This window comes from Aulonocara sp. 'chitande type north' Nkhata Bay, linkage group LG1 (assembly GCF_057382095.1).
Source record: "Aulonocara sp. 'chitande type north' Nkhata Bay isolate Kocher_YH1m ecotype deep benthic linkage group LG1, A_spYH_male_GT1.1, whole genome shotgun sequence".
Lineage (NCBI taxonomy): Eukaryota > Metazoa > Chordata > Actinopteri > Cichliformes > Cichlidae > Aulonocara > Aulonocara sp. 'chitande type north' Nkhata Bay.
Genome location: NC_141344.1, coordinates 41,275,586 through 41,301,666, shown reverse-complemented (window position 1 = coordinate 41,301,666; position 26,081 = coordinate 41,275,586). Strand labels below are relative to the sequence as shown.

General features: G+C 42.2%; 1 protein-coding gene across 1 annotated transcript in view; it reads right to left on the bottom strand.

Moving 5' to 3' along the window:
• The window catches only part of adamts17 (ADAM metallopeptidase with thrombospondin type 1 motif, 17), a 102,365-nt gene that overhangs the window by 44,650 nt on the left and 31,634 nt on the right, over window positions 1-26,081 (bottom strand). Inside the window, exons 6-10 of the mRNA XM_086296680.1 lie at window positions 19,676-19,833; window positions 10,615-10,658; window positions 6,272-6,377; window positions 2,253-2,393; window positions 1,763-1,913 (exon numbers count right to left, since the gene is read on the bottom strand). Of these exons, the coding sequence (XP_086152806.1) occupies window positions 1,763-1,913; window positions 2,253-2,393; window positions 6,272-6,377; window positions 10,615-10,658; window positions 19,676-19,833 (600 nt within the window). The remainder of the gene's footprint in view (window positions 1-1,762; window positions 1,914-2,252; window positions 2,394-6,271; window positions 6,378-10,614; window positions 10,659-19,675; window positions 19,834-26,081) is intronic.

The following is a 26,081-nucleotide window of genomic DNA, read 5'->3' as shown; positions in this document are numbered from 1 at the left end:
CATGCACGTCATCCCCAGCGGGTGAGAGGAAGATTTTTATACATACAGTATTTTTAAACCATTAATTTTGTTAATTTCTTCCAATGAAAACAAATGGTTTTGTGGAATTGTTAGACCCTTACTTTTCATACTAAAAATGCTATCAGCTGGTCACAGGCAAAAATATTTGAAGGACATTATTGAAAAAGTTTGAGAAACAATATCCTAGTGGTCGGTGTGCATATCTCTAACCACCAAATCATGTAAATATACTACACTGTCCATCAACCCACCAATATGGTGCTGAAAGATGGCTTTTGCATTCCTCAAGCCAAATGCCATCACATTCTAGGAATACAACCAAGATCAAGTAATAAAAGCTGTCACTTCATGTGCTCTTTTTGACAATGCACCTGTCAGTAACATTTTCTGATCAAACCACAATAAAACTTTTCCTCTTTCACTCTTTTGCACCAACAACCATGGAGCATGTACTCTACCTCAGCTTCTAGACATTTATGGTTCCAAAGACAAACTAAAAATGCTGGAAAATAGGCTGTGCATCCCCTACATCAAGGTCATGCTCCACTCAATCTGTGCAAGAAAGCACATCACCTAGCAAACACAGATACTGTATTTCAAAATGAGTTTACAAGCCTGAGCTTCAGGCAAATGGTCCGGATTCCACTAGCTACCAAAAGGGGACTGACAACTGTATCTCCTCCTTGACAAATAGGAGAAGACATGACAAGGTTTTAACAAATTAACATGAAATAACTTCACCGACTTCTGATGACCAGGAGCTGAAATCACATAGTTCTTGGCCTATAATGGTGAACTCACCAGTGGAGAAAGAGCCAAGGACTAAACTCACACAACTTAGCGCAGCGATCATATCTCTCTTTTATTTTAGCCGGTGATGCAACCAATGTCTCCCTTGCCAGCTCACCTGCAACAAATAAATTGTTGCCTGAACCCATTCACATAGTCATTTGGGCTGGACTGCTGCCTGATGGAGAGGAGGACACCGCCACGGCCCTTCTGAGGGTGTTCGACTCCGACACTGACAACGAGGATTTCTTTGGTTTTGAAAGTGACAACGAAGGAGAGAAGCGGAGAGCCTGTTCGTTTCCGACACTGGAGGAGAGGACTTTGGTGGTTTCAGTGCGCAGGAAGAAGAGAAAGATGGTGAATGACTGACTTTTCTTCTTGTTAAAGCCGTGTCACTGCACCTGAGCCTAAAAGGTAGGCTGAATCTATTTTTCTGGTGTGCTGTAGGTTATTGTTATGTACTACATGTGCAAATATGTACCCATAACTTGTTTTTCAAAATATTAATAAAAGGGGTGTGTCTCCAAACAGCCATCTCTTTCCTGATTCCCTTTGTGCATATTCTCTTACATATGATAAGTCAACATTGAAACACCTGCGGCTTTTAGTCAGGTGCTGCTAATGTATGTACAAAACAGGATTTTCCCCTGATTTTAGCTTGTGCGGCTAATATTCAGGTGCGCTTTGTAGTCCGGGAAATACGGTAATTTAAAAGGATGGTGTCTTGTTATTGCTTCATCCAAAAGCACAAAGCGGGAAGCATGGGACAAGGTGTCTTATTTTTATTATGAGAATAGTCAGAATAGTACTTTCTGAAGAGTTTTAAAAAAAAAGCAACCATTAAACTATTTTGCTATTTATGGGAAGATTTCTGAAATTTTAAAATCCCACCTCCTTTAGTAAAAGCTGCCTAATATATCAAATATTATACACAGGTGCAATGGGATTGTACCTCCATTTCACTGCAGAAGGTTGCATTGGTTCCAAAAAGGATCTGGCACTGTTCAACCACACTGTAGTGCATGCCGGGCAGCTTGGGGGGCAGCTGGACCTGGTAACGCCTCCTGAGGTCTGTGTGAAGTAGGCAGGTGCTGGTTTTTGATCTGTTTGAAATACCAAAAAGAGACATTGATCAGGTTTGCTAACAATAATCAATTTTACTTCAAAAAAATTCTCTTTTCATTTTCTTTTTATTGTCCCATTCACAAGAGACTTGGCATTTACAGCAGGGATATTTAAACAGTATTAGTTTTTTCTTTTGAAAAGAGATATAGGTGGTAATTGATGATATCAACATCCACAATGCATGTTTTTTATATTTTCATTGTAACTTGACTTTTTAGACAAGACACTATTCCTTGGCAAAGACTTTAGCTAGCTATGTAAACAATGTAAAACAACAATAACTCGAGAAGAGAGACTTTCCAACTTGTGTTTTGTACCTGAGGAAATTCTCCAGGTCATTGCGACTGCAGGACGACCAGGAAAGATCACTGGGATTTCTTCCTTTCACCCACTCACCAGACATTATATGGGAATAGCCAATGCAGGTGGCGTGGTCATCATCATGGCTCATTCCCATGCTGAAAAGACAGGATAGTATACATAGAGTAGATTGAAGATGATCCCGGACTTCCCAAACTCCCAATTTTTGTACTTGATCACATCGATCGAATCTGAAGCATTTTCTGCACCACAGTCAGCATGTTAAGAATTGCATTCAATCCTCAGGTCTCCAAACATGAACGCTACCATCATTAGTCAGGCAAAGATCCTACACTCCCATAGGTAGACCTTAAAATAGTCCTTGGCAGAAGAAACCCCACTCCATTCATAGTACATTGTGACCAAATGGGCTTTGTCTAGGCCAGACAGTAAGCCAATGATACACTTGCACTAATAAATAGAATAAATTATTGCTCCATCAAAGTCCAGATCAAAATGTCTGGACACAAATATGCTGAAACACTTTAAAAATGACTAAAAGCCACCAACTTACAACATATATAATACAAAATTCTCCACAGAACACACTATACAGGACAAAGGTTGTTCCAAATGGGTGTTACACAATAAAACATATGCACAGATTGCAAAGACAACTCTCCTGAGAGCTACTGTATATGTCATTAAAATAGTCATTTTAAAGTGATTTTCAGTCCTGTTTATTTTTTTACTACATCTTTTTTTACATTATAATCATCACTTAAAGAACTCTTGAGAATATCGCAGTATAGGTTTCAAAGGTCAGTATAGTTCCGGTGAAGTTTTTGGCTTTGTTTTGGTTTGTGTTTTTGACATGAAATAACTATTGCGATCTATTTTATTTCTATTGGATGTGATCAGTAATAAGCATGGTGCATTAAAACACTCATACAGTACTGTCTGTTCTAAGTTTATACTAACAGCATAGTGCTTTGACACCTTTGTGACACACACACACACACACACACACACACACACACACACACACACACACACACACACACACACACACACACACACACACACACACACACACACACTCACACACACACACACACACACACACACACACACACACACACACACTCACACACACACACACACACACACACACACACACACACACAAGAGAATTCTCTTTAGTGTGTCTGGATGAATCATGAATCTGTGCGTGCACTTATGTAACACCATTGCCCTGTTGTGCATGTTCATAGACTGCACTGAGGTACAGTGTGTGCCAGCTCATTATTTTTCCCCAAAAATGGAAGAGAGCTGCTGACTGAAAACAGTAATGACTTCTGTGGTACTTAGAACAGCCACAAAGCTTCTTTAAGCTTTTATACATGATTCCCAGGTGAATGTGGTGTCAGCTTTCTGTCACTGTGCTGTCAGTCAGTTCATGTGCACGTGTATAGTTACAGCAGGATGCTTATTTTAGTTTCAATGAACCAATACCCGAGCAGAATTGTCAGAATCCTTGAATCACAGCCTGACGAGCTGGTGTGGCAATAATCTTCCGCTCCAGCTAATTAATCAACCAACAACACAGACAGAGTTTTAATTCATTTGGAAACCTAAAAATGACAGCCTCAACACAGAAGTTTATCTATATTAGACTCAAATGGCTTCTCTCAAAATGTAAAAGAACCCATAACTTTAATCTCACTGTAGATCTTGTTCTGACATATGACACAGAAACTGAACATTTAACAGCATTTCCTGAAAAGCATCTTTTGTCTGATCATTTCCTAATTTCCTTTAAATTTACAATAATGCATTACACAGCAGCAGTCTTCATCACAGTAGATAGCAGTCTTTCAGAAAGTGCTGTAATTACATCTCAGGATAAAATTCATCCACTCTTATCTTCTTTAATGGCTTGTGTCTACACAGTATAGAGCAGCAGTATGAGCTCTACTCCCACATAGGCTAATCATCTTGTTGACAATTTTACATCTTCACTGTGTTGACTGTAGATTCTGTAACTCCTCCAGAAAAGAAAGCCTCAAATCAGAAGTAGTTAATTTCCTTGCGTAGCATTCAAACGTGCACCTTAAAGCAGAAAGCTGTAGCCATGCTGATGGAAAGAAGAAATGGCACTTCAGTCATTTAGAGGATCATCATTTAGCCTGGAAAGTCAGTTTGCTGCTTTATAAAAAAAAGCCCTCCTAAAACATTATTATTCATCACTGATTAAGGAAAATAAGAACCCTAGATTTGTCTTCAGCACTGTAGCCACGCTGACAAAAAGTCAGAGCTCTGTTGAGCCAACCATCCCTTTAAAGTCAACTCATGGTAGCTTCATTAATTTCTTCAGAAATAAAATTTTAACCATTAGGGGGAAAATTACTCATAACAATCCCATAGATGTAATGTTACAACTACTTTAAATTGATATTCATTTAGAGTCTTTTTCTCCAATAGATCTTTCTGAGTTAACTTCAGTAATTACTTCCTCCAAACTATCAGCGTGTTTTTTTAGATCCCATTCCTACAAGACTGCTGAAATACATCCCACGCTGATACCATCCATCCATCTATCCATTTTCTTCCACTTCTCCAGGGTCCACCCTTCTCCCCAGCTACCTCCTGTAGCTTATTTGTCCCGCCGAGGAGTTCCCGGGCCAACCAAGAAATATCTCTTCAGCATTCTGGGTCTTCCCCAGTCTATTCACTTTGGGACATACTTGGAACACCTCACCCAGTTGGCACACAGGAAGCATTCTTTTAGATGCCTCCAGCACCTCGAGTCGCTCCTTTTGATGTGGAGGAGTAGAGGCTCTACTCTGCAATCCTCCCAGATGGCTGACGTACTCACCCTATCTCTAAGGGAGAGGCCCTTCAGAGAAAGCTCCTTTCCACCATTTGTACACACATTCTCTTTCGATCCCTACCCAAAGCTTGTGACCATAAGTGAGAGTAGGGACGTAGATCGACCAGTAAATTGAAAGCTTCGCTTTTACAATGAGCTCTTGTTTCACGACAACACACAGTTACAGCATTCGCATCATTGCAGCCACCACACTAATTCGTCTGTCGATCTCTCGCTACCCTCTCCCCTCACTTGTGAACAAGACCCCGAGATTCTTTAACTCCTTCACTTGGGGCAGCAACTTGTCCCTGTGCTGGAGTGGGCACTCCACCCTTTTACAGCTGTGGAGCTTTGCTTCAGACGTGGAGCTGCTGATTCTCATTTCTGCTGCAAACCACTCCAGTGGGCCACCACCTGATGAAGCCAACAGAACTACACTGTTTGTGAAAGGCAGAGACGAGACTAAAAGTTACGAACAGAGTCAGTGACCCACTGTAGCATTGGCGGAGTCCAAAACCCACCGGAAAGAAGTCCAACTTGCAGCTCTTGCAATGGTTGTATATGAACCAAATAGCGTGCTCTGGCCACCTTGCTGTCTAGGGTGAGTCAGCCCACATTGGGATGTCTAGTCTGCGTCTCCAGGGCTCATGGGTGCACGTAGGCCAATTGGACGGGGTGGGGCACCCAGTTGAGGACGTGACCATTGCTGGGTGTGGGAGAAATTGAAGAACGCTATACTTCCCACATACTGTAGCTTGAAAATATGCATTGTGCATGATTTTAATTGTTATGCATACATTTAACAGTTGTGGCTGAAATGGTAGAGTTGGTTTATTTAGTGAAAAGCTGGTGGACCAATTCCCAGCTCTTACAGTCCCTGTGTATCTTATGTGCATCTTGGCCAAGATATCAAACCTAGACTTTCCCCCAATGCATCCACTGGAGCGTGAGTATGTAGGAGAGTGTTAGATAAAAGACCTTAGGTATGAGATAGAGATAGAGAAAGAGATGAGGGGCGTCAAACTTGATACTTGTATAGAAAAGTGTCATAGAAGTGCAATAGAAGTATTAATCCATTTATGATTTACAGCATTTTTAAAAGATAATGCAGGATAATAACAGGATATATTGATTACAATACAATTGTTTAAAACTTGAACCTACTTGTGTCCCAGCTCATGAGCAATAGTGAAAGCCAAATTGAGACCATTGTCCTCAGCTAACACACACTTCTTCTTCGCACTGCAGACACCACCCAGATAAGCAATACCTGTAATACAGTTGGGTAAAATGACAATGAGTTTTATGAGTTACACTTATGATTGTGTTTTAATGTTTGACAGTGTTTGAGCAGTTAGTATAGTTAATATAATAGTTAGTATAATGAAGTTTAAAAGGTGTTTTACCTAAAACAGCTTACTGTGGATCAGTTTTTCTGTCTCGTCAGTTCAGTAGCTTAGTAAAAGGTAAATTTGTACCCATTTATTTAATGCAACACAGCAATCTGTGTTAGACGTGTCTGTCACAGGTCCCTGTTTAATTGATGCCATAGCACGATCATATTCATTCACCGTGACACATTCAGAATTCAAAGAATGCACTACAAATCTAAGACTACAAGATGTGAAAAGATCTGTCATATCCCCTGACTGCCGAAATTGGTTACATGGATATGGAATAATAGGGCGTTACTCATTTCACAGCATTGCCATAAGATAAGATAAGATAAGATAAGATAAGATAAGATAAGATAAGATAAGATAAGATAAGATAAGATAAGATAAACCTTTATTAGTCCCACATGTGGGAAATTTGTCTTGGTCACGACAGAGAGTGGACAGTACCAAGTTAAGAGCACCAAAAATTAAGAAAAAAACAATAGAATAGAATGAGATAAAATAGAATAACATACTATACAGACTAGAATAAAATACTATGTTGCCTCAGAAAAATTGCACATCAGGGAGACAGACCTAGGCTACCGTGGTGTACTGGATGTGTGTGTGTCTGTCTGCATGTGTGTGGTCATCTTTGTCTTTGTTGTGGAGTCTCACAGCAGTGGGGAGGAAAGACCTGTGGAATCTCTCCGTCTCACACCGTGGGTGCAGCTGCCACTGAAGGAGCTGCTCAGTGCTGTCAGTCTCCTGCAGATGTTGTCCATCAGAGATGACAGCTTAGCCGCCGTTCTCCTGTCACTCACCACCTCCACTGGGTCCAGAGGGCATCCTAGAACAGAGCTGGGCCTGCGGATCAGCCTGTTCAGTCTCTTCCTGTCCCCAGCAGAGATGCTGCCGCCCCAGCAGACCACACCGTAAAAGATGGCAGAAGCCACCACAGAGTCATAGAAGGTCTTCAGGAGTGGGCCCTCCACTCCAAAAGAGCAAAACAGCCTGCTCTGTCCTTTTCTGTAAAGAGCATCTGAATTGTGACTCCAGTTTATTGTTCAGATGAACACCATGGTACCTGTAGCTGTCCACAGCTTCATGTCCATGCCTTGGATGTTCAGTGGTTTCAGTGGAGGATGTTTGTTCCTGCGAAAGTCTACAACCAGCTCCTTGGTTTTTCTAGTGTTGAATATGATGCTCACAGTGCTTCCAGCGGTCTCCAGGTGAGAGAACAATGTAGGAGGTGAATGATGGCATCATCCACTCCAGTGCCAGGCTGGTAGGCAAGCTGAAGTGGGTCCAGTGATGAGCTCACCAGGGGCTGAAGCTGAACCAGGACAAGCAACTCCAGGGTCTTCATCAGGTGGGATGTCAGAGCCTCTGGCCTGTAGCTGCAGAGGTCCTACAACTACAGGCCAGAGTCCAAGCCTGCAGAGGTCCTTGGGACGTGGGGTCTTTGGCACTGGTACCACACAAGAGGTTTTTCAGAGCTGTGGAACTCTCCATAAGCTTCAGACTGAAGCTTACCACACAGTTGATTTGCGCAGGACCTGACAACCCTTGAGCTGATGGTATCTGGTGCCTTATTGGCTCCTTAGTTCCCTCCTAACCTGGATGGCTGACAGAGACAGGCTGGAGCCGTGTGTTGGATGTGTACTGGATGCTGTGGTTGGGGGTGGGGAGGAGTGAGCAGGTTGAGTGGAGGAGATGTGAAGTGTCTGAGGTGTAACAGCAGGAGTTTGAGTTGGTGTGTCTGCAGCCGATGTTGAAGACTGCATCAAACCTGTTGGTTTGATTCAAAGCTGGTTTTCCTTCTTCTGCCTTTAGCTCTCCTTCCCATTCCCGATCAGTCCTTTCAGCTCTCTCTGCACCCTTTTCACCCCCTTTCTTGTCTCCAGATTTGAAGGCCCTCCACTTCTGCTTGAAGACAGCTTTTATTTCTGGGGTAATCCAAGGTTTGTTGTTGGACAAGCACCGCACAGTCCTGGAGGGCACGGGGTTATCCACACAGACGTTAACGTAGCCCGTAACGCATGTCACATTTTGTTGGCGCTCCAGAAGACCCTGGTGGTATGTGTCCTCTATTGATGGGAAGCCTGCTCCTGTGATGTACTGATTAAATGATTAAATCACTGTATACACATTCCTTCTGTCAGTAAAGTCTTCCAGCAACCTAATAGTAATGCACATAAGGCCAAAAAATGAAGAACCCAAACATTGTGAAGCCCACAGACAAAGACGTGTGATCCACAGTGCTGTTAAATAAATATATCAGTGATATATTTTGACTGGGGTCTGATCAAACAGTGATGTGATGGCTCCCAGAGCTGGCAGCACAGTGAGCCAAACAGACTCATCAGGCTTCTGGGCTGACCACACTGTACTTCCCACCAGCAGCTTATCGTGGTTGATAGGAGTCAGCGTGGGCACTCTGACTGTTCTGCAGCTATGCAGACACATATGCAACAAACAAAGTGTTGCAAATACTTTGTATTCTGACATCTTTCTATCAGAACCAGCATCAATTTTGGGGAATCTGAGCTGTAATAGCTTGCCTGTTTGATTGGACCACACAGACCAGCTTTCACTGCATGCATACATCAGTGAACCTGGGCTGGCCGTGACCCTGTCACTGGTTCACCATTGTTCCTTCCTCAGACCGTTTGACAGATATATCTATTAACACCCATAAGAGCTGCAGTTTTGAAAACCTTGACCTACTCATCTAGCTATTACAATTTGACTATCGTCAGACTTGCTTAAATCCTTGCTTGATTCATGTGTGCTCATTTTTCGTGCTTCTGTTAGCTGGGTCCCTCATAGATCCCACCCACCAACAGGTGCTATGTCCATCAGATATTCTTTTTTTTTTCAATTCACCTGTCAGTGGTCTTAATGTTATGCCTTATATCAATATATAATCTATAATCATTTTAATTAATTAATTTTTTTTATTTTTAAAGTATTACAGAATGGAATAGGACTGAGGGGGAGGAGAGGGAAACACATAGACAAGAGAAGTTGGGAAGAACCTCAAGAGAAGCAGAAGGAAAGAAAAACAGAGGGGAAGAGGGTCGGGGAGAAAAGACACTAAAAATCTTCTAGATCACCTGTTGGAAAGAACAAGCAAAAAGAGAACAACACAGTAGGGAACCCACAGCAATAACCTAGATAAGCACAAGTAACAATAAATAATAAATACTGAATGCTACTGAGCGCAGATTAGACCGAAAATGCATGATATGCTTAGAGGCAGCAGCCAAGGAAGGCACACCTGTATGCACACAGGTAGATATATATTCTATTTTGTAACTTTGTAATATATTCTGTTATTTAATTTATTTCTGTTACTGTTCTTATTATTGGAGCAATTAATTTCTTAATTAATAAAGTATTCTGATTCTGAAAAAGAGTTTTGACAGTGTTTTGTATGCTTAGTTTTTGAGATCCAGTATCAGAGAAATATTAATACTCAACTCAAAATGTTTTGTCTTGCCATGAAGACAACTGTCAGAATTGTTGTCATGTCTTCTTATTGAAGAAGACATGACGATCACATTTTACAGTATACTCATTCTGGTCAGACTTTTCAGTCACTCAAAAGTCTGTAAGCCTGATCTTTGCTTGCCAGTCATACTAGCAATAATGATGACATAAACTGTGCAACTGAAATTGTAAAATGAGAGCTTTTGCATACGGGACACTTGTCCTTGTATGAAGAGACAAAAGCAGGGAGGCTTGTTTTTTCTGGTAAAGTGAAATTAATGATTATAAAGAACTCAGTGTGAGGTTTGGGGTCCTACAGTTTACTATTATCTATCATTACATGTTCCTTCAACAGAAATAATCAACGTGACAGAAGCACAAAGAAATCTTCCACATTCATCACGACGTATTACAGAGATTTTTATAGTTGAGGAAAACATGAAAATAAATGGTTCAATTTGATCAAATGTTTAATGATCTCATTTTTTTTGCATTCAATGGACTTTTGAAGTTTAAAGCATGAGGGAAAAGGAAATGCAGGTGGCAGGGTTTCTTGCAGCTGAACCTTTGAGTTCTGTGATTATAGTGAGGGTTCAAGTATGTCTTATGTCAGCTGAGTGAGTGAGTGGTACTCACCCACAGTATCACATGGCTCATCTTTGTGAACACAGAAATCTGTTCTGAAAGAAGAAAAGAAAGAATTTGCAACACTGATTTACTGAGATTAGTTAAAACATTAAAGTAGAGTACATTTACACTTAATATGGATTGTGCTAGAAAAATGATGTCACGGTCCAGCGGCAGACCGTATGGAGCGTGAGTGGAGGACCCAAATGCTTGAACAAAAGGCAAGCCTTTATTGGGCTAATACAAGAGAAACATAAATACAAGGCAAGATCCATGTGGGGTGAAACTAAAACTAAACATAAACTGGAAAAAAATAAATAACTGACAAGCTGTGATGAGACTGTGAAACTGGGAAACAACTATGAACCTATAAATCTATGACAATAACTATGACAACTATGACAAGAGGTACATGACTAGACGAGAAGAACAGACATCCTTACAAAGACTGAATGACCACACAGAGACTAAAGACACACAGGAGGTATTTAGGGGAAGTGGAAACACACGAACGTCATGACACCCACAGGGAAAGTGAAACTAAAACAATGAACATATCATCACAAGACCTCTACAAAACAACACAGGAAACGCTGAGAGACGTAGACATGGCACCGGCTTGACAACATGAAAGCACACACACAGAAGACATGAACAGACTTATACCAGGGGATATGAAGAGACTCATAACTAAGGAGACATGACAGGACCTAAATAAGACATAAATAATCCCAAAATACAAAATAACTCAACTAAACCCTTAACTTAAAACTCGCACATGAATTAAACACAATATAAACATAAGAAAATAATACAAAATAACACAAAACAATATATCCGATTGGGTTTAAATGAATCTAAATGATTGAAGCCACCTCATAAGATGTGTGTTGTTAAAAAATTTTGCAGCAAATGCAAGTTGCTCTTCTGGACTTCACGATAAAGGGAAAACAATAAAGCAGTGAAAGCTAACCAACTTTGGTGCTAGCAGTATAGACCAGTAAGCTCACAAATTATACTGAGGAAGACAAAGACAGAAGCCAAATAGGTAGATTAGGACAAGATAAGGAAATGGGCCCATCACACTCTGGACACAACCTGTTACAACTCCTCCCCTATGGTAGGCACAGAGTACACCAAAACAACCAGACACCTGTACAGCTCCTTGCTACAGACCATCACTCTGGTGATGACTCCACCACACCTGCTAGTGAATTACAGTGTGCCATATGTACTCCTAAACACCTGATTCTGTTCACCTGGACGTAGCATATTCAGTGGGAGAAACATTTCATCAAACACTTCTTCAGTCTCGGCTAAATGCAGGTTTTCCCAACATTATAAACAGTACATTTGCGTAATAACTAAGAGGGCTATGAGGTCGTTTTCTTGATCATTAATTGTCATCACCATTGATCAATAGCCACTGATCAAAGATCACTGATCAATGGCCATGAGTGACTTGACTCCCTGCTCAAACCAGCATTCCTCCCTTTCAAGTATGTGCACATCATAATGGAAAGAGTGGCCACTGGCCTGTAAGTGTAAATAGACTGAATATATATGTTTTTAAATTCCCCTCTTGCCCCTGTGGGCAGTCGATCCCTCGAGCTCGGGTTCTACACCAGAGGCCTGGGAGCTCGAGGCTCCTGCACAGCATCTTTGCTGTTCCTAGGATAGCTTGGGGGTTGTTGAGTGCTCTTATTACCACTGGGACCACTGTTACCCTCACCCTTCACATCTTCTCGAGTTCTTGGTACTTCCTCAGCTTCTTCCTGATGTTACTGTCATTCAGTATAGCCACATCTTTCACTATGGCTGTCTTCTTCTGCTTGCCCACCAATACTAGGTCTGGTTGGTTAGCCATCACCAGTTTGTCTATCTCTATCTGAAAGCCCCACACCATCTTAGCGCCGTCATTCTTGACCACCCAGGAATCCCATTTTGACCTCGGGACTTCAGGGCAATACTCGGCACAGATGTTCCTGTACACTATGCCGGCCACTTGGTTATGGTGTTCCATGTATGCCTTGCCTGCTAGCATCTTGCACCCTGCTGTTATGTGCTGGATTGTCTCAGGGGCATCTCTACACAGACTGCACCTGGGGTCTTGCCTGGTGTGATAGACCCCAGCCTCTATGGATCTTGTGCTCAGAGCTTGTTCTTGTGCTGCCATGATTAGTGCCTCTGTGCTGTCTTTCAGTCCAGCTTTGTCCAGCCACTTTTAGGATTTCTGGATGTGAGTCATTTTTTTTCTGTCTGCCAGTGGTCTCTCCTTCCATGATGGTTCTTCTCCTCGCTTCACTTTTTCTTGGGTTTCTGCTGTCTCTGTCTCTCTGATTCTGATTCTGACAGAGCTGAATTTTAAGTATAATGGCAAAGGCTGTTAAAACTTTATATTATAATTTATAACTAATATAAATTAGCAAAGAAATTCATGCAAATTGATAGGTTTGTAGCTTAAACCTATTCGCTGGAACGCTCAAGACAATTCAACTGCACAGCAAAAAGCATTGAACACCAAGCAGAGCTCTTTATGATTCTTGTACACGAGGGAGACCAAGTGGACAAGCGCCGTTCCTTCGCTTGACCCCAGTCGCTCTTGTCTGCTACCCTGTAACACTGCTCTTTTATATAGACATAGGTTCATTAACATATGACGTCTACATACACACAAAGAGTACCTTGCCTGTGCATTGTGTAAGTGTGTGTGCGTGTGTGTGTGTGTGTGTGTGTGGTCAGTGTGTGACCCCATAACCAACTTCCCTAAACCTGCTGGTCTAGAAGTCCGGACGTTTATCCTACCATGAAGCAATAAGAGCAGGTAGACCTCTCCCATGCTCCCAGGATGTGGGTGTGAATGCCAGAACCCTCTGGAATGCACACAAAGTCTTTGCAGACTGCTAAGGATCAGACCCCAATCAATATGACATCGACTATAAACTCTAAGCATATATGAGTAAATATTTCTAAGCATAAATGACAATCAACAATACAAATCTAACATTTATTGCACATACAAACATCAGGAGATAACCTCAAGGATGAGAACTTTTCTGTAAGTGTGATTGTCTTCATAAGAAGTTTGTGAGTTCCCAAGGAAAGGTAATACATCATGAGCATAAAGGCTTACTTTATGGTCTGTATTTTCAGTTTTAACTTGACATTTTGTCGAATTGGTGCTGCTAGTGGCTCAATGAAAATGACAAAAGTGAGGGGGAAACTGGACAGGCCTCGTCTGGCGCCTCTTTGTAGCTGGAAGCTTTGGGAAGTAGGATGGTTAGTTATAGCACAAGCATTTGTGAAGCCTTATAGTGTTTTGATCCAATCGATGAAGAATGAACCAAATAGGTTATAAGTAAGGTTCCCAGTCGAATCCTTAATAGAGTAAATCTTTTTTTTCTTTATTTAGCTTTGACTGGTTAACAAACATTTTCCAGATTTATTACCATGTCCAAAGTTCTCCAAATGCAACCTGGTGTATTAAGTCTTCCGTAGGGCTGGGCGATATATCGAGTTTTTTAAAAATATCGATATATTTTCATACGAGATATAAGATGTGACAATATCGTTTATATCGATATAGTCTATGTTACGTTGTGGAGCCGCAGGTTTGCCTCTCTTTCGTCCACTTTTGTCTCTATGCAACGTTACTCGGCCTCGCCTCTCCTTCACTGAATACAACTCCCCCTCCCCCATAGCTTCACCTGCAGGCAATGACAAGATGAAAGCAGAAAATCTCCGTTAGCGAGTTACCGCGGATCGCCCCGTGCGTGGGGCTGGACGGCGTCAACGTGTTAGCGAGCTAACCGCGCTAACGACTGTACGGCCTAAAATCCTTTCATTTTCTCAAAACTCGACAGTGCGCCTTATGTATGAATTCTGGTTGTGCTTACTGACCGCGAACCGATTTTATGTGGTACACAGCGCTCAGCAATCTGTCAAAAAATGTTTTAATATGACTTTGCTAAGCTACGGAGCTGCACCGCTTGATGGATTGTCGGAGGATTACGGCTACCGAGGAGGAGCCTCGCGGAGTGATACGTACTGTGCTTCAACGTAATATTACCGTACTGTGTGTATAAGGACCACAAATGGCACCTGTAAGAGACGTGGTGCAGCTGTGAAATCTGTCTCTTTGTTATTACGCTCAGCGTCTATTAGTTTACATTTTGACTGCACAATTGTGAGCTTTTTGTTATGCACAAAAACAACATTGTTTTCTTTTATTTATGGACCATGATTATTTAATAAATGCTGATAATTTGGAGTTTTCTCTATTTCGGGCTAGGCAGAAATACTTCGAAGATGGAGATAAACCTGGCAAACTGCTTGCAAGATATATTAAACAAAAAGAAGCTCAGACTTTCATAGCAGCAATTAGAGCACAGGATGGCACTATGGTGTCAAAACCCTCTGAAGTGAATGAAGCCTTCAGAGATTTCTATATGCAACTCTACTCCTCAGAAATACAAGCAAACTCTCAGGAAATTAACAGTTTTCTCTCCCCCCTCAACCTCCCAACTCTCTCTAGGACACAGGTGGACTCCCTGGACGCCCCAATTTCAAAGGAAGAGATCTTAAGGGTAATCAAAAATCTCCCAATTGACAAGGCCCCTGGGTTGGATGGGTTTACAGCAGAGTTTTACAGGAACTTTGCAGAGGAGCTCTCCCCTTTACTCCTGCAAATGTTTGAGGAAGCCCTGGATAAGGGCAGCCTGCCACCAACACTGTCAGAGGCACTTATTTCCCTTGTCTTAAAGAAAAACAAAGACCCGCTTGACTGTAAGAGTTACAGGCCAATAAGCTTGATCAATTGTGATTGCAAAATTTTAGCCAAGTTACTAGCAACCAGATTAGATAAGGTCATGACTTACTTAATACACCCCGACCAAGTTGGCTTTATTCGGACTCGCTGCTCTGCCGATAATATTAGACGCCTAATTGATATTATGTGGGCAACCCAGAATAAATCCCCTACGGGGGACTTTTCTCCAGCTATAGCCCTCTCCCTAGATGCAGAGAAAGCATTCGACAGGGTGGAGTGGCGTTTTCTATTTTGTGTAATGGAAGCATTTGGCTTTGGCCCAAAATTCATAAGGTGGGTCAAACTTCTCTACAACAATCCGAGAGCATCAATACTAACGAACCGTATTATATCACAGTCCTTCGACCTCCACAGGGGTACAAGACAGGGCTGCCCACTGAGTCCTCTGCTTTTTGCTTTAGCTTTAGAGCCTCTGGCAGCGACAATACGTAGAGACCCTGATTTTCCAGGTATCCAGGTCCACAATAATAACCACAAATTGATGCTCTATGCTGATGACGGCCTGGTCCTAATATCACAGCCAGAACGATCTCTACCTGCTCTCTTGAGAATTATTAACCAGTTCTCTAATATATCAGGATATAGAGTAAATTGGTCAAAGTCTGAAGCGCTCCCTCTGACAGCCTTCTGCCCCAAAACCCTGTTCCAGCCAGGGGATTTCAGCTGGCCTCAGACTGGTATTAAATACTTGGGCATTACATTCCTCCGTTTGTTACACAACATAGTCCAGGCTAATTTTGAACCTCTATTGGACAAGTTCAGAACCGACATAATTAGATGGTCCCCTTTGTTCCTCACCCTTTGGGGTAAAGTTAACATCATCAAAATGAATTGTGCTCCAAAATTTAATTACCTACTACAAACACTCCCGCTAAAAATCCCATCAAAATATTTCCATCAATTTGACAGATTATGCAACCAATTCATATGGAATAACAGACGCCCTAGAATAAAGCTTAAAAAGCTACAGCAACCAGTGGAGTCGGGTGGCCTGGGGGTCCCAAATCTACTATTTTACCATTATGCTTTCAGTCTGAGACACATGGTTCACTGGGCTCTCCCTCCAGAACGAGCCCCCCCATGGCTTAGTCTGGAGAGTACTTTGTGCTCACCACTCCCTCCGATGCACATTTTAACCACCAAGCTCCCACCAGATATACAAACCCACCCCATTCTTTCTTTCCTGCAGACGGTCTGGAAGAAGGTGGCCTTGCTACTAAATTTTAAGTCCCACCTTCACACTGAGGCTTCCATATGGCTCAATCCCAAACTCTGCATTAATAAGTTTCCGTTTTTCTGGAGACTGTGGGTCCAGAGAGGGATACTTGTTCTCGGAGACCTGTATCAGGGGAGGATTCTCAAGTCCTTCAACGACCTTAAAGCACAGTTTCAGTTGCCACAAAGTCAGTTTTGGAGGTACTTGCAGCTCCGGCACTTATTGCTCAAAACCTTTGGTTCCTCCTCCACACCACCTCCAAATATTGAATATCTCAGCTACATCAAAAAAATCTTTGGGGGGGGTCGTGAAGTCTCTAAATATTACTCAATGCTTGTTACGGGCACGAGTAAAGGACTACCTGCCCTCCGGTTAGCTTGGGAATCTGACCTTGGTGTGGCTTTTACAGATCAGGAATGGACTGCAATGTTGCAGAATAGTAAAAAGGTGTCCAGGGAACTTAGAACGAGACTAATCCAATTCAAATTACTACACCGAATTTACTGGTCGCCACACAGACTGTATAGGGCGAACCTCATTCAGTCCCCTGAATGCTGGAGATGTCAGACTGGGGTAGGCACATTGACCCATATGATTTGGAGCTGTCCTAAAACCCAAATCTTTTGGACTGAGATACATGACTTTATCAAATCAACCATACGATGGGATATTCCTTTTTCACCAAGACTATTTGTGTTGGGAGACCCATCACTCCTTAACTATGCTCCACCTAAGGCTGCTGAGTGGGTACAGACTGCATTGATGCTGGGGCGTAAACTCATTATCTCCCAGTGGAAGGCCCCCTCCACCCCACCTGTCTCTGTATGGCATATTCAACTAGGGAGACTCGCTGCACTAGAACAACTCTCATACAGGCTCCTGAATAAAGTGGAGAGTTTCCATCTGAAGTGGGATCCATATCTGTCCAGAATAAAACGAACAGACTAGACCCTAGAGTGGGATAGTCATTGGAATTCTGATGAAGCACTCTCAGGGATGTCAGAGTGTGGCATGCAGTAAGACCCACATAGTCAAAGGCTGGCTGTTTTTGTTTCTTTTTTTTCTTTTTTCCTTTTTTGTTTATTGTTGTTTTTGTTTTTCTTTCCATGCTTTTGTTTATCTCTTGCTTTGTTTGCCCCCCCCTCATTTTGGTTTGGTATTCTCTACTGTTCTGCTGCTATGCTGATGTTTTTTTTATGCGATGTAATCTGTCTCCGCAGTGGACTGTAGTGTTCTAAAAAGTACAATAAAATATTAATCATAAAAAAAAATAAATGCTGATAATTTATTTTTGAGTAATTTCTTCATGTACATCTACGCTGTATGTAAAGAAAATGCCCGTGTGACATCTGGGACACAGTGTGACTAAGAACTCTCTTTTTGTTCTTAACTTATGGCTTTTAAAAAAAAATATCAAGATATATATCTTATATCGCCATCCAGCTAAAAAATATCGAGATATGAATTTTGGGTCATATCGCCCAGCCCTAGTCTTCCGTTCTTAATGGGTGGTGTGACTGTTTCTTGTGTTAGAGAGGCAGACGCTGGCACCACTGATGTTGATCAAATGAATATGAGTGTCTGTGATATCCTTCATAATGGAGCTGCTAACTTAAAAACGGTCTAAGCGAGAATGTGCATGGTTTACTGGTGAAAGGAAGGTGTAATCAGACATGAGTGTGTCTACGTTGTATGGTTGTATGTGTCTGTGCTGTATATTTATGTAGTTAACTGCAGCACTGTGGACAAAGCAAACATGACGGCTGTGTAAATGAACTGCTTATTCATCAATGTTACGACTCTAGAAGATTATTTTGTTGCTTGTATACTAAGATGCAGCTTTCTTTCTCCTGTGCCAACATTATGCTTGACCCTGTCGATCGGAGAAGTGCAAGTATATGGGATCTCTTTTAATGAAGCGATATCCTGCTTCCTGCCTCTGGGCAGTTACGTTCTGACAGGCACTAGGGTAATAAAGATTTAGGGGGGACCCTATATAAGTAGAGCCCGGTTCCTTTGTTCAGTTGAATTCTTCACTACAACGCCAAAGTGCCTTGTGCTGACTGAACTCCTTCTTGCAAGAATAAAACCTCCTCTTTAATGCACTCAATTTCCACAACAACTTGGTATCAGAAGTGACACCTACACTGATACAGACAACAATTAAACATTTAGAGCAGAAGGATTCTGCTCTAAATGTAAAATACTCACACGAAGCTTTTCTCACTTATACTTTGATTATTACCGGCAAAGATATTGAATGTAGGATAGATTCTGGTGCCACGCACTCATCATCAGAGCAGCTGACATTCCTGAGCAACCTGCTCTGAAAGGCCATTTCATGTGTTCTGTGCAGAGATTGATGTCTTATTTTACACCTCATGGCATTAAGGGTTATAAAAACAGAAAACATTGTCACATCTCAAACTTCGACATGATTGAGGACCAGTATATATATGAATGGCTGCCGGTAATCACACTCTTTGTGCGGCTGTTCTTCAGAAGGCTCATAAGCATGTCTCAGCATCTCTCACAGAAGTTGATTTTATGCTACCAACAAACTTGAATTGTATTGCATCTCTGCAGGTCCTGACATAAGATTTGAAACCCAGTGGTTAAAAGTGTTTAATTATGTCATCACTGCTGACTGCATGTACTGGCAAGACAGCACGTGCTTCTTCACTGTCTGTCTCACCCCACCTCAGTGGGAGTTATTCAGTATTTATCATTCTGCACCTCACACATCTCTGAGCAAACAAACATAAATGCTGCCAAGACATTGGTGTATTTGCCTATAAGTATCAGGCAGCACATGATTGGACCCTAATAGAACAAGACAGAGTTTTCTATTCACCATCTTCTATGGCACTGGTCTGGCCTGGGGAGTGGGGGAACTGCGGAGTCACATTTATATAATGCTCAGGTTTTTGCTCTGACGGGGAACAACAGTCAGACTCAATAACATGGCAGCTCTCTTCCTCACAGTGAAGTTCTAAGAAGCTTTAAAACAGTTCATAGCTGCATACCTGGTGACCAATACAGCACTGTCCACTGGAGGGATATCATCTCTTCCACCGGGAACATGGTTGGTACCAAGGTACCAAGGCCCACCAAATTCTTGATGCTGCCAGTGACAGAAGCTCTCCAGAGATCTTTCTCCATGATGGCCCACCTTTAGCTTTTCCTGGAGAACAAAGACACTAAATTAATTTAATTCTGATAATAATGAAAAAAAAAATTGGGACTTATGCACAATGAACATTATGTCATTAGGCTAGTTGGTTTGACACAACAAAATGGCTGAAGGCGAAGCCAATAGGTGCTTTGATAACCTACTCAAAAACCCAATGGCCAGTGAGGAGGATAGAACAGCATGTGAGTCCGTCTGCTGTAAGGAAGCTTCCTTGGATCACTTGTTTGGGGATCTTCCCTGCATAACCATGATGTTTTAGAAGGGACACACATCTTCCAAAAAGTTAAATTTTTATCTTATCAGTCCACAGAGTATTTCCAAAAAAGTTTAGGGGATCGTCAAGATGTTTTCCGGCAAAATTGAGACAAGCCTTTATGTTCCTTTTTCATTTTAGACCTCCATTGTTGCTCAGTCTCTTTCTTATGATGGAGTCATAAACACTAACCTTAAAAGAGGCAAGTGAGGGCTGCAGTTCTTTGGATATTGTTCTGGGGTCTTTTGTAGCCTCTTGGATAAGTCACCGCTGCACTACTCTGGTAATTTTGCTCTGCCAGCCACTCCTGAGAAGGTTCATCACTGTTCTATGTTTTGACTTTATAGCCTTTCCCAGACTAAGGCTACGTTCACACTGCAGGCTAAAGCGCATCAAATCCGATTTTTTTGACCCTATGCGACCCATATCCGATCATGCTATGACAGTGTGAACGGCGCAAATCCGATATTTTCAAATCCGATCTGGGTCACTTTCGTATGTGGTACTGAATCCGATACATATCCGATGTTTTAGAAAGCGACTGCTGTTTGAACGGTCAAGTCGCATTAAATCCGCCTTTTACGTCACCGACACAAGACTGAAGCCAATTATCAGCGCCCGAGAAGACATCGCGAACGCTTCCTAGCCATCCAGTGTAGATGTTAGTGAAACTGTTGGGAAGACAACGTAAACATTTTATTTGTACTGTATAATCTGCAGATTCTGACAGAAATCTGCAGCTATCCTTTGAAGCACCGCTCCTCTCTTAAACAGCAATAAGGATCATTATTAGGTTATTTACATTATTATGTAAATAACAAAATAACTTAAAGCAAAAATTGGGAAACGTAAAGTCCGAAGTCTTTATATTAACGGCCATCAGTCAAACAATACTGTTTGTTCTTGGTCTAAACAGAGCGCGTTGTGTGTGACATCTTCTTTTGCGCATGCGGGCCGCTTTGAGCGTTCACACTAGAGCACGTTTGCTGTCGCATTTTATTTGTAGTGTGAACGAGGAGACAAAAAAATCGGATTTGATCAAAAAAATCGGAATTGAGCATTAAGACCTGCAGTGTGAACGTAGCCTAAGAGATCTTAATTACTTTGTTTCTCATTCGCTGCTGAATTTCATTGGATCTGCAGATGGTCTAATGATGCTTTGTTTAGGCAGGTGAATGATGAATGGTAAATGGCCTGTATTTGTATAGCGCTTTACAGTACAGTAATCCAATCTTGAAGAAACAAAAGCATGAATAACAGTTTCCAAGTCTGTTTGCGGGATAATATTACTTAGCTTAACAATATTTTGTAACTAATATAAACATGAATTAACCAGAGTATGAACATGAACATCTGAGGGAAAACCAGACTCAAAATTTGCCCCGATGTTTCTGATGGAAGACTTGGCATAAGAGGCTAACGGACCAAGAGTTTCCATTATTGAAATTTACGCTCTTCTGGAGCACAATCAGGAATTTCAGCTTTTCCTGATTAAGTTGAAGAAAAGTTCTATCCATCCAGACTTTTACAAACCCTAAGCACTTGTGTAAGACATGCAGATTCAATACCTCATTAGGCTTAAAATGGATGTATAAATGAATATCATCTGTGTAGCAGGTATATGAGACCTCTACTCAAAATGTGTTGAAGAGGGATCATGTAAACCAGAAATAGTAAGGTCCCCGAAAAAGAACCCTGAGGTACACCAAAATTAAGATGGCTTAAGGAAGACCTATAATTGGAAGCAGCCACACAAAGAGAACAATCAGAAAGATATGAAGTAAACAGTTGTAAGGCAGATCCTGATACACTGGCCCAATACCTCAACCTGTCAAGATCTGGTGATCACTGTATCACCAGATCTCGCTTGGTTGATACAGTGGTTGAGAACAGAACAATTTCCTGTGTCACTAGACACTCTGACAAGAGCTCTCTCCTTTGAATGTCCTTTACAGAACTCAGATTGAAATTTATCAAGAATGCTGTATTTATCTAAAGCAGCAGTTAGCTTAGCTTATCAATAATCTTGGTAAGAAATGGTAATTTAGAGATTGGTCTATAGCTGACCAATAGAAGGGTCAAGTTTGGGCTTTTTTTTAGTATAGGGTGAATAACAGCATTCTTGAAGTAAACCGGACTTAACCAGAGGCCAGAGAGGGATTAGCCATGTGCGTACAAGAACAGATGGACCGAAAAACATCTTTAAACAGGGATCCAGGTAAAATGTCTAAACAACAAGAAGAGGCTCCACAGCATATGGTCATAGTGAATTCTGTCTCTAGCTTACTAACATAAACCAATGTAAAACAGCAAACCAACCAACCTCATGACATAACATTCTGTAATGACAGAAGACGGCGCTAAACATGTTTTTTAAACTTAAATTTTAAGCATTTATTTCTTACATTCAGCTTCACAGACAGTATTTAACAATGCTCGAGCATGGTTTAAACTGGCTTTTATAAATGTATGTCTGTGAAGGTTCTCAGTCATCCAGGTCATCGTAGTCAAAGGAGCTTGCAAAGAAAAGCGTCTGGACTTCTTTAAGTTGCTTGAAGACGTTTCACCTCTCATCCGAGAAGCTTCTTCAGTTCTAAGGTCAAATGTTGGAGAGTCCCAGATATAAACCTAGTGGGAGTTTCCCCCCACAGAGGGACAAAAGGACCCCTTGATGATCCTCTAATCGCCTGAGCCAAGGTGGGAAACTGGCCGTGGGTCCCAATCAGCCAGAGTTTCGGGTGTGTTCATTGTGAAACCTGGCCCCACCTTATCATGTGAATTCCTGAGGTCAGATGGCCCAGGATGTGAGTGGGCGTTAAGGCGTCTGGGAGGGATCTCAAAACTGGATTATAGATGGCAGAGAGTTGGTGTCGTAAACCCCCGCCTCTGTTCAAAGATGGTCGCTCACAGTGGACATAGATGCTTCTTTCACTCCTCTTTCAAACCATCTGTCCTCTCTGTCCAAAATGTGAACATTGGCATCCTCAAAGAGTGACCTTTGACCTTTAGATGCAGATGGACTGCTGAGTCTTGTCCTGCGAGGTGGCTCTTCTGTGTTGTGCCATGCGCTTGTGAAGTGGCTGTTTGGTCTCTCCAATGTAGAGGTCTGAGCATTCCTCGCTGCACTGTACAGCAAACACCACATTGTTAAGTCTGTGTTTTGGCGTTTTGTCTTTCGGGTGAACCAGTTTGTGTCTGAGCGTGTTGCTGGGTCTGAAATACACTGGGATGTCATGCTTGGAGAAAACTCTCCTGAGTTTCTCTGATACACCGGCTACATAGGGGATGACAATGTTGTTGCGTCTGTCCTTCTTATCCTCCCTCGCTGGTGTCTGGTCTTCTTTTCTGTGCCTCTTTGCTGACTTTAAGAACGCCCATTTAGGATAGCCGCACGTTTTGAGTGCTTCCTTTACATGTGTGTGTTCCTTCTTTTTCCCTTCAGGCTTAGAGGGAACATGTTCTGCCCGGTGGTGTAGGGTCCTGATTACTCCAAGTTTGTGTTCCAGAGGGTGATGGGAGTCAAAGAGGAGGTACTGGTCCGTGTGTGTGGGCTTCCGGTAAACTTCGATGTTGAGTTTGCCGTTCTCTTCAATGTGCACAGTGCAGTCCAGGAAAGGCAAACAGTCGTCCTTTGTGTCTTCCCTGGTGAACTTGATGTTCTTATCCACAGCGTTAATGTGCGCAGTGAAGGATTCCACTTCTTGTGTCTTGATTTTGACCCAGGTGTCGTCCACATATCTGTACCAGTGGCTGGGTACTCTTCCTTTGAAAGAGCCAAGAGCCTTCCTTTCCACTTCCTCCATGTAAAGGTTGCTGCAATAGGTGACACGGGGGAGCCCATGGCACAGCCATGTTTTTGTCTGTAAAAGCCTTCGTTGTATTTGAAATATGTAGGGGTGAGGCAGAGGTCTAACAGTGTGCAGATCTGATCGGGTGTGAAGTTGGTCCTGTCCTCCAAGGAGCTGTCTTCTTGTAGTCGTTTTCTGACAGTCTCCACGGCCTCCGTGGTGGGTATGCAAGTGACAACATTGTCAACATTGTCATCCCCTATGTAGCCGGTGTATCAGAGAAACTCAGGAGAGTTTTCTCCAAGCATGACATCCCGGTGTATTTCAGAACCAGCAACACGCTCAGACACAAACTGGTTCACCCAAAAGACAAAACGCCAAAACACAGACTTAACAATGTGGTGTATGCTGTACAGTGTAGCGAGGAATGCTCAGACCTCTACATTGGAGAGACCAAACAGCCACTTCACAAGCGCATGGCACAACACAGAAGAGCCACCTCCACAGGACAAGACTCAGCAGTCCATCTGCATCTTAAGGTCAAAGGTCACTCTTTGAGGATGCCAACGTTCACATTTTGGACAGAGAGGACAGATGGTTTGAAAGAGGAGTGAAAGAAGCTTCTATGTCCACTGTGAGCGACCATCTTTGAACAGAGGCGGGGCTTACGACACCAACTCTCTGCCATCTATAATCCAGTTTTGAGATCCTTCCCAGACGCCTTAACGCCCACTCACATCCTGGGCCATCTGACCTCAGGAATTCGCATGATAAGGTGGGGCCAGGTTTCACAATGAACACACCCGAAACTCTGGCTGATTGGGACCCACACCCAGTTTCCCACCTTGGCTCAGGCGATTAGAGGATCATCAGGGGGTCCTTTTGTCCCTCTGTGGGGGGAAACTCCCACTAGGTTTATATCTGGGACTCTCCACCATTTGACCTTAGAACTGAAGAAGCTTCTCGGATGAGAGGTGAAACGTCTTCAAGCAACTTAAAGAAGTCCAGACGCTTTTCTTTGCAAGCTCCTTAGACTTTTATAAATGTAGTGTTTCATTTTCACTTTAACTTTAAGTACTTACTTTTTAAGGTTTTTAAGAACATGCTTAGCACCATCTTATGCCAGTACACGATGTGATGTCACTGGGTTGGGTGGTTGATTGATTGGGTTCAACTGACAAACATTAGTTCATATTAGTTAACTAACAAAAGCACCAACAACTCAGGGGAAAAATAAGGACACTAAAACTAAAAAAGCAGTCTAAGGAGGTCACGTTTCCACTGCTCCTGGCTGCAACAATGAGTTTTATGTTAAGAAACCAATGATTTCAGTCTGTCTCTTTAGCAGTAAGTGCTTCTTTGATGTTTGACTACCTACACAGACACAGGGAAATCCACCTGTTAGCTGTAATATTTAGGTTTGTAAAGCACTTTATAAATGAGCACTGTGTGGACGAGAGCCTGTTTGAATCAGGTGGTTCGTGGGACCGACAAGCTGGAGACTCTGGTCTGGTCGCGTGTACTGAGCTGATGCCATAAGCAGTATTTTATGCAATACAATAATCTTAAACACAACAACATAACAGCTTACTACATGCAAATCACACCACAAACATAACTATGTTTCTTACTGAAGCAGGATTGGGAAAGAAAAGACGTTGATGTATGCGATGAAAAAAGCAAAACAAAAAACAGACTCAGAGGAAAAGATGCCACGACTTTTTTAAAGACCTTTTTTATCCCTCAAGTCATGTCCCTGAATGGATTACTTCATATTAGAAGTGAAGAAAAGCAAAGCCCAAATGTGAGCGAGTGACCCCTTTTTACTAAATTTAGAGTGTCAGACACCAGGTTGTTGGTCTGGGGACTCAAAAAGATTCTGCTCAACGCTATACTTATTTACACTGTGGAGGAGAGTGCTTTACAAACCTGAGCATTACAGCTAACAGGTAGATTTTTCCATTTCAATGCCACTAGTGTTAAAACTATGCTTCAATAACAGCAATCCTGCCTACCTTTTCATTAGGCCCATTTTCTTTCACGAGCAACCAGCTAGGCTCGGTTCAGAATATCTGGCGAGGCTCAAATCAACATCGCTCCGATTCTGCTCGCCAATGGTGATCTTCTCCTCAACTCAATCAAGCCCCATGTTGGGTGCAGAATTGTCTGTTTTTTTATGAGAGAGAAAACAAATATGC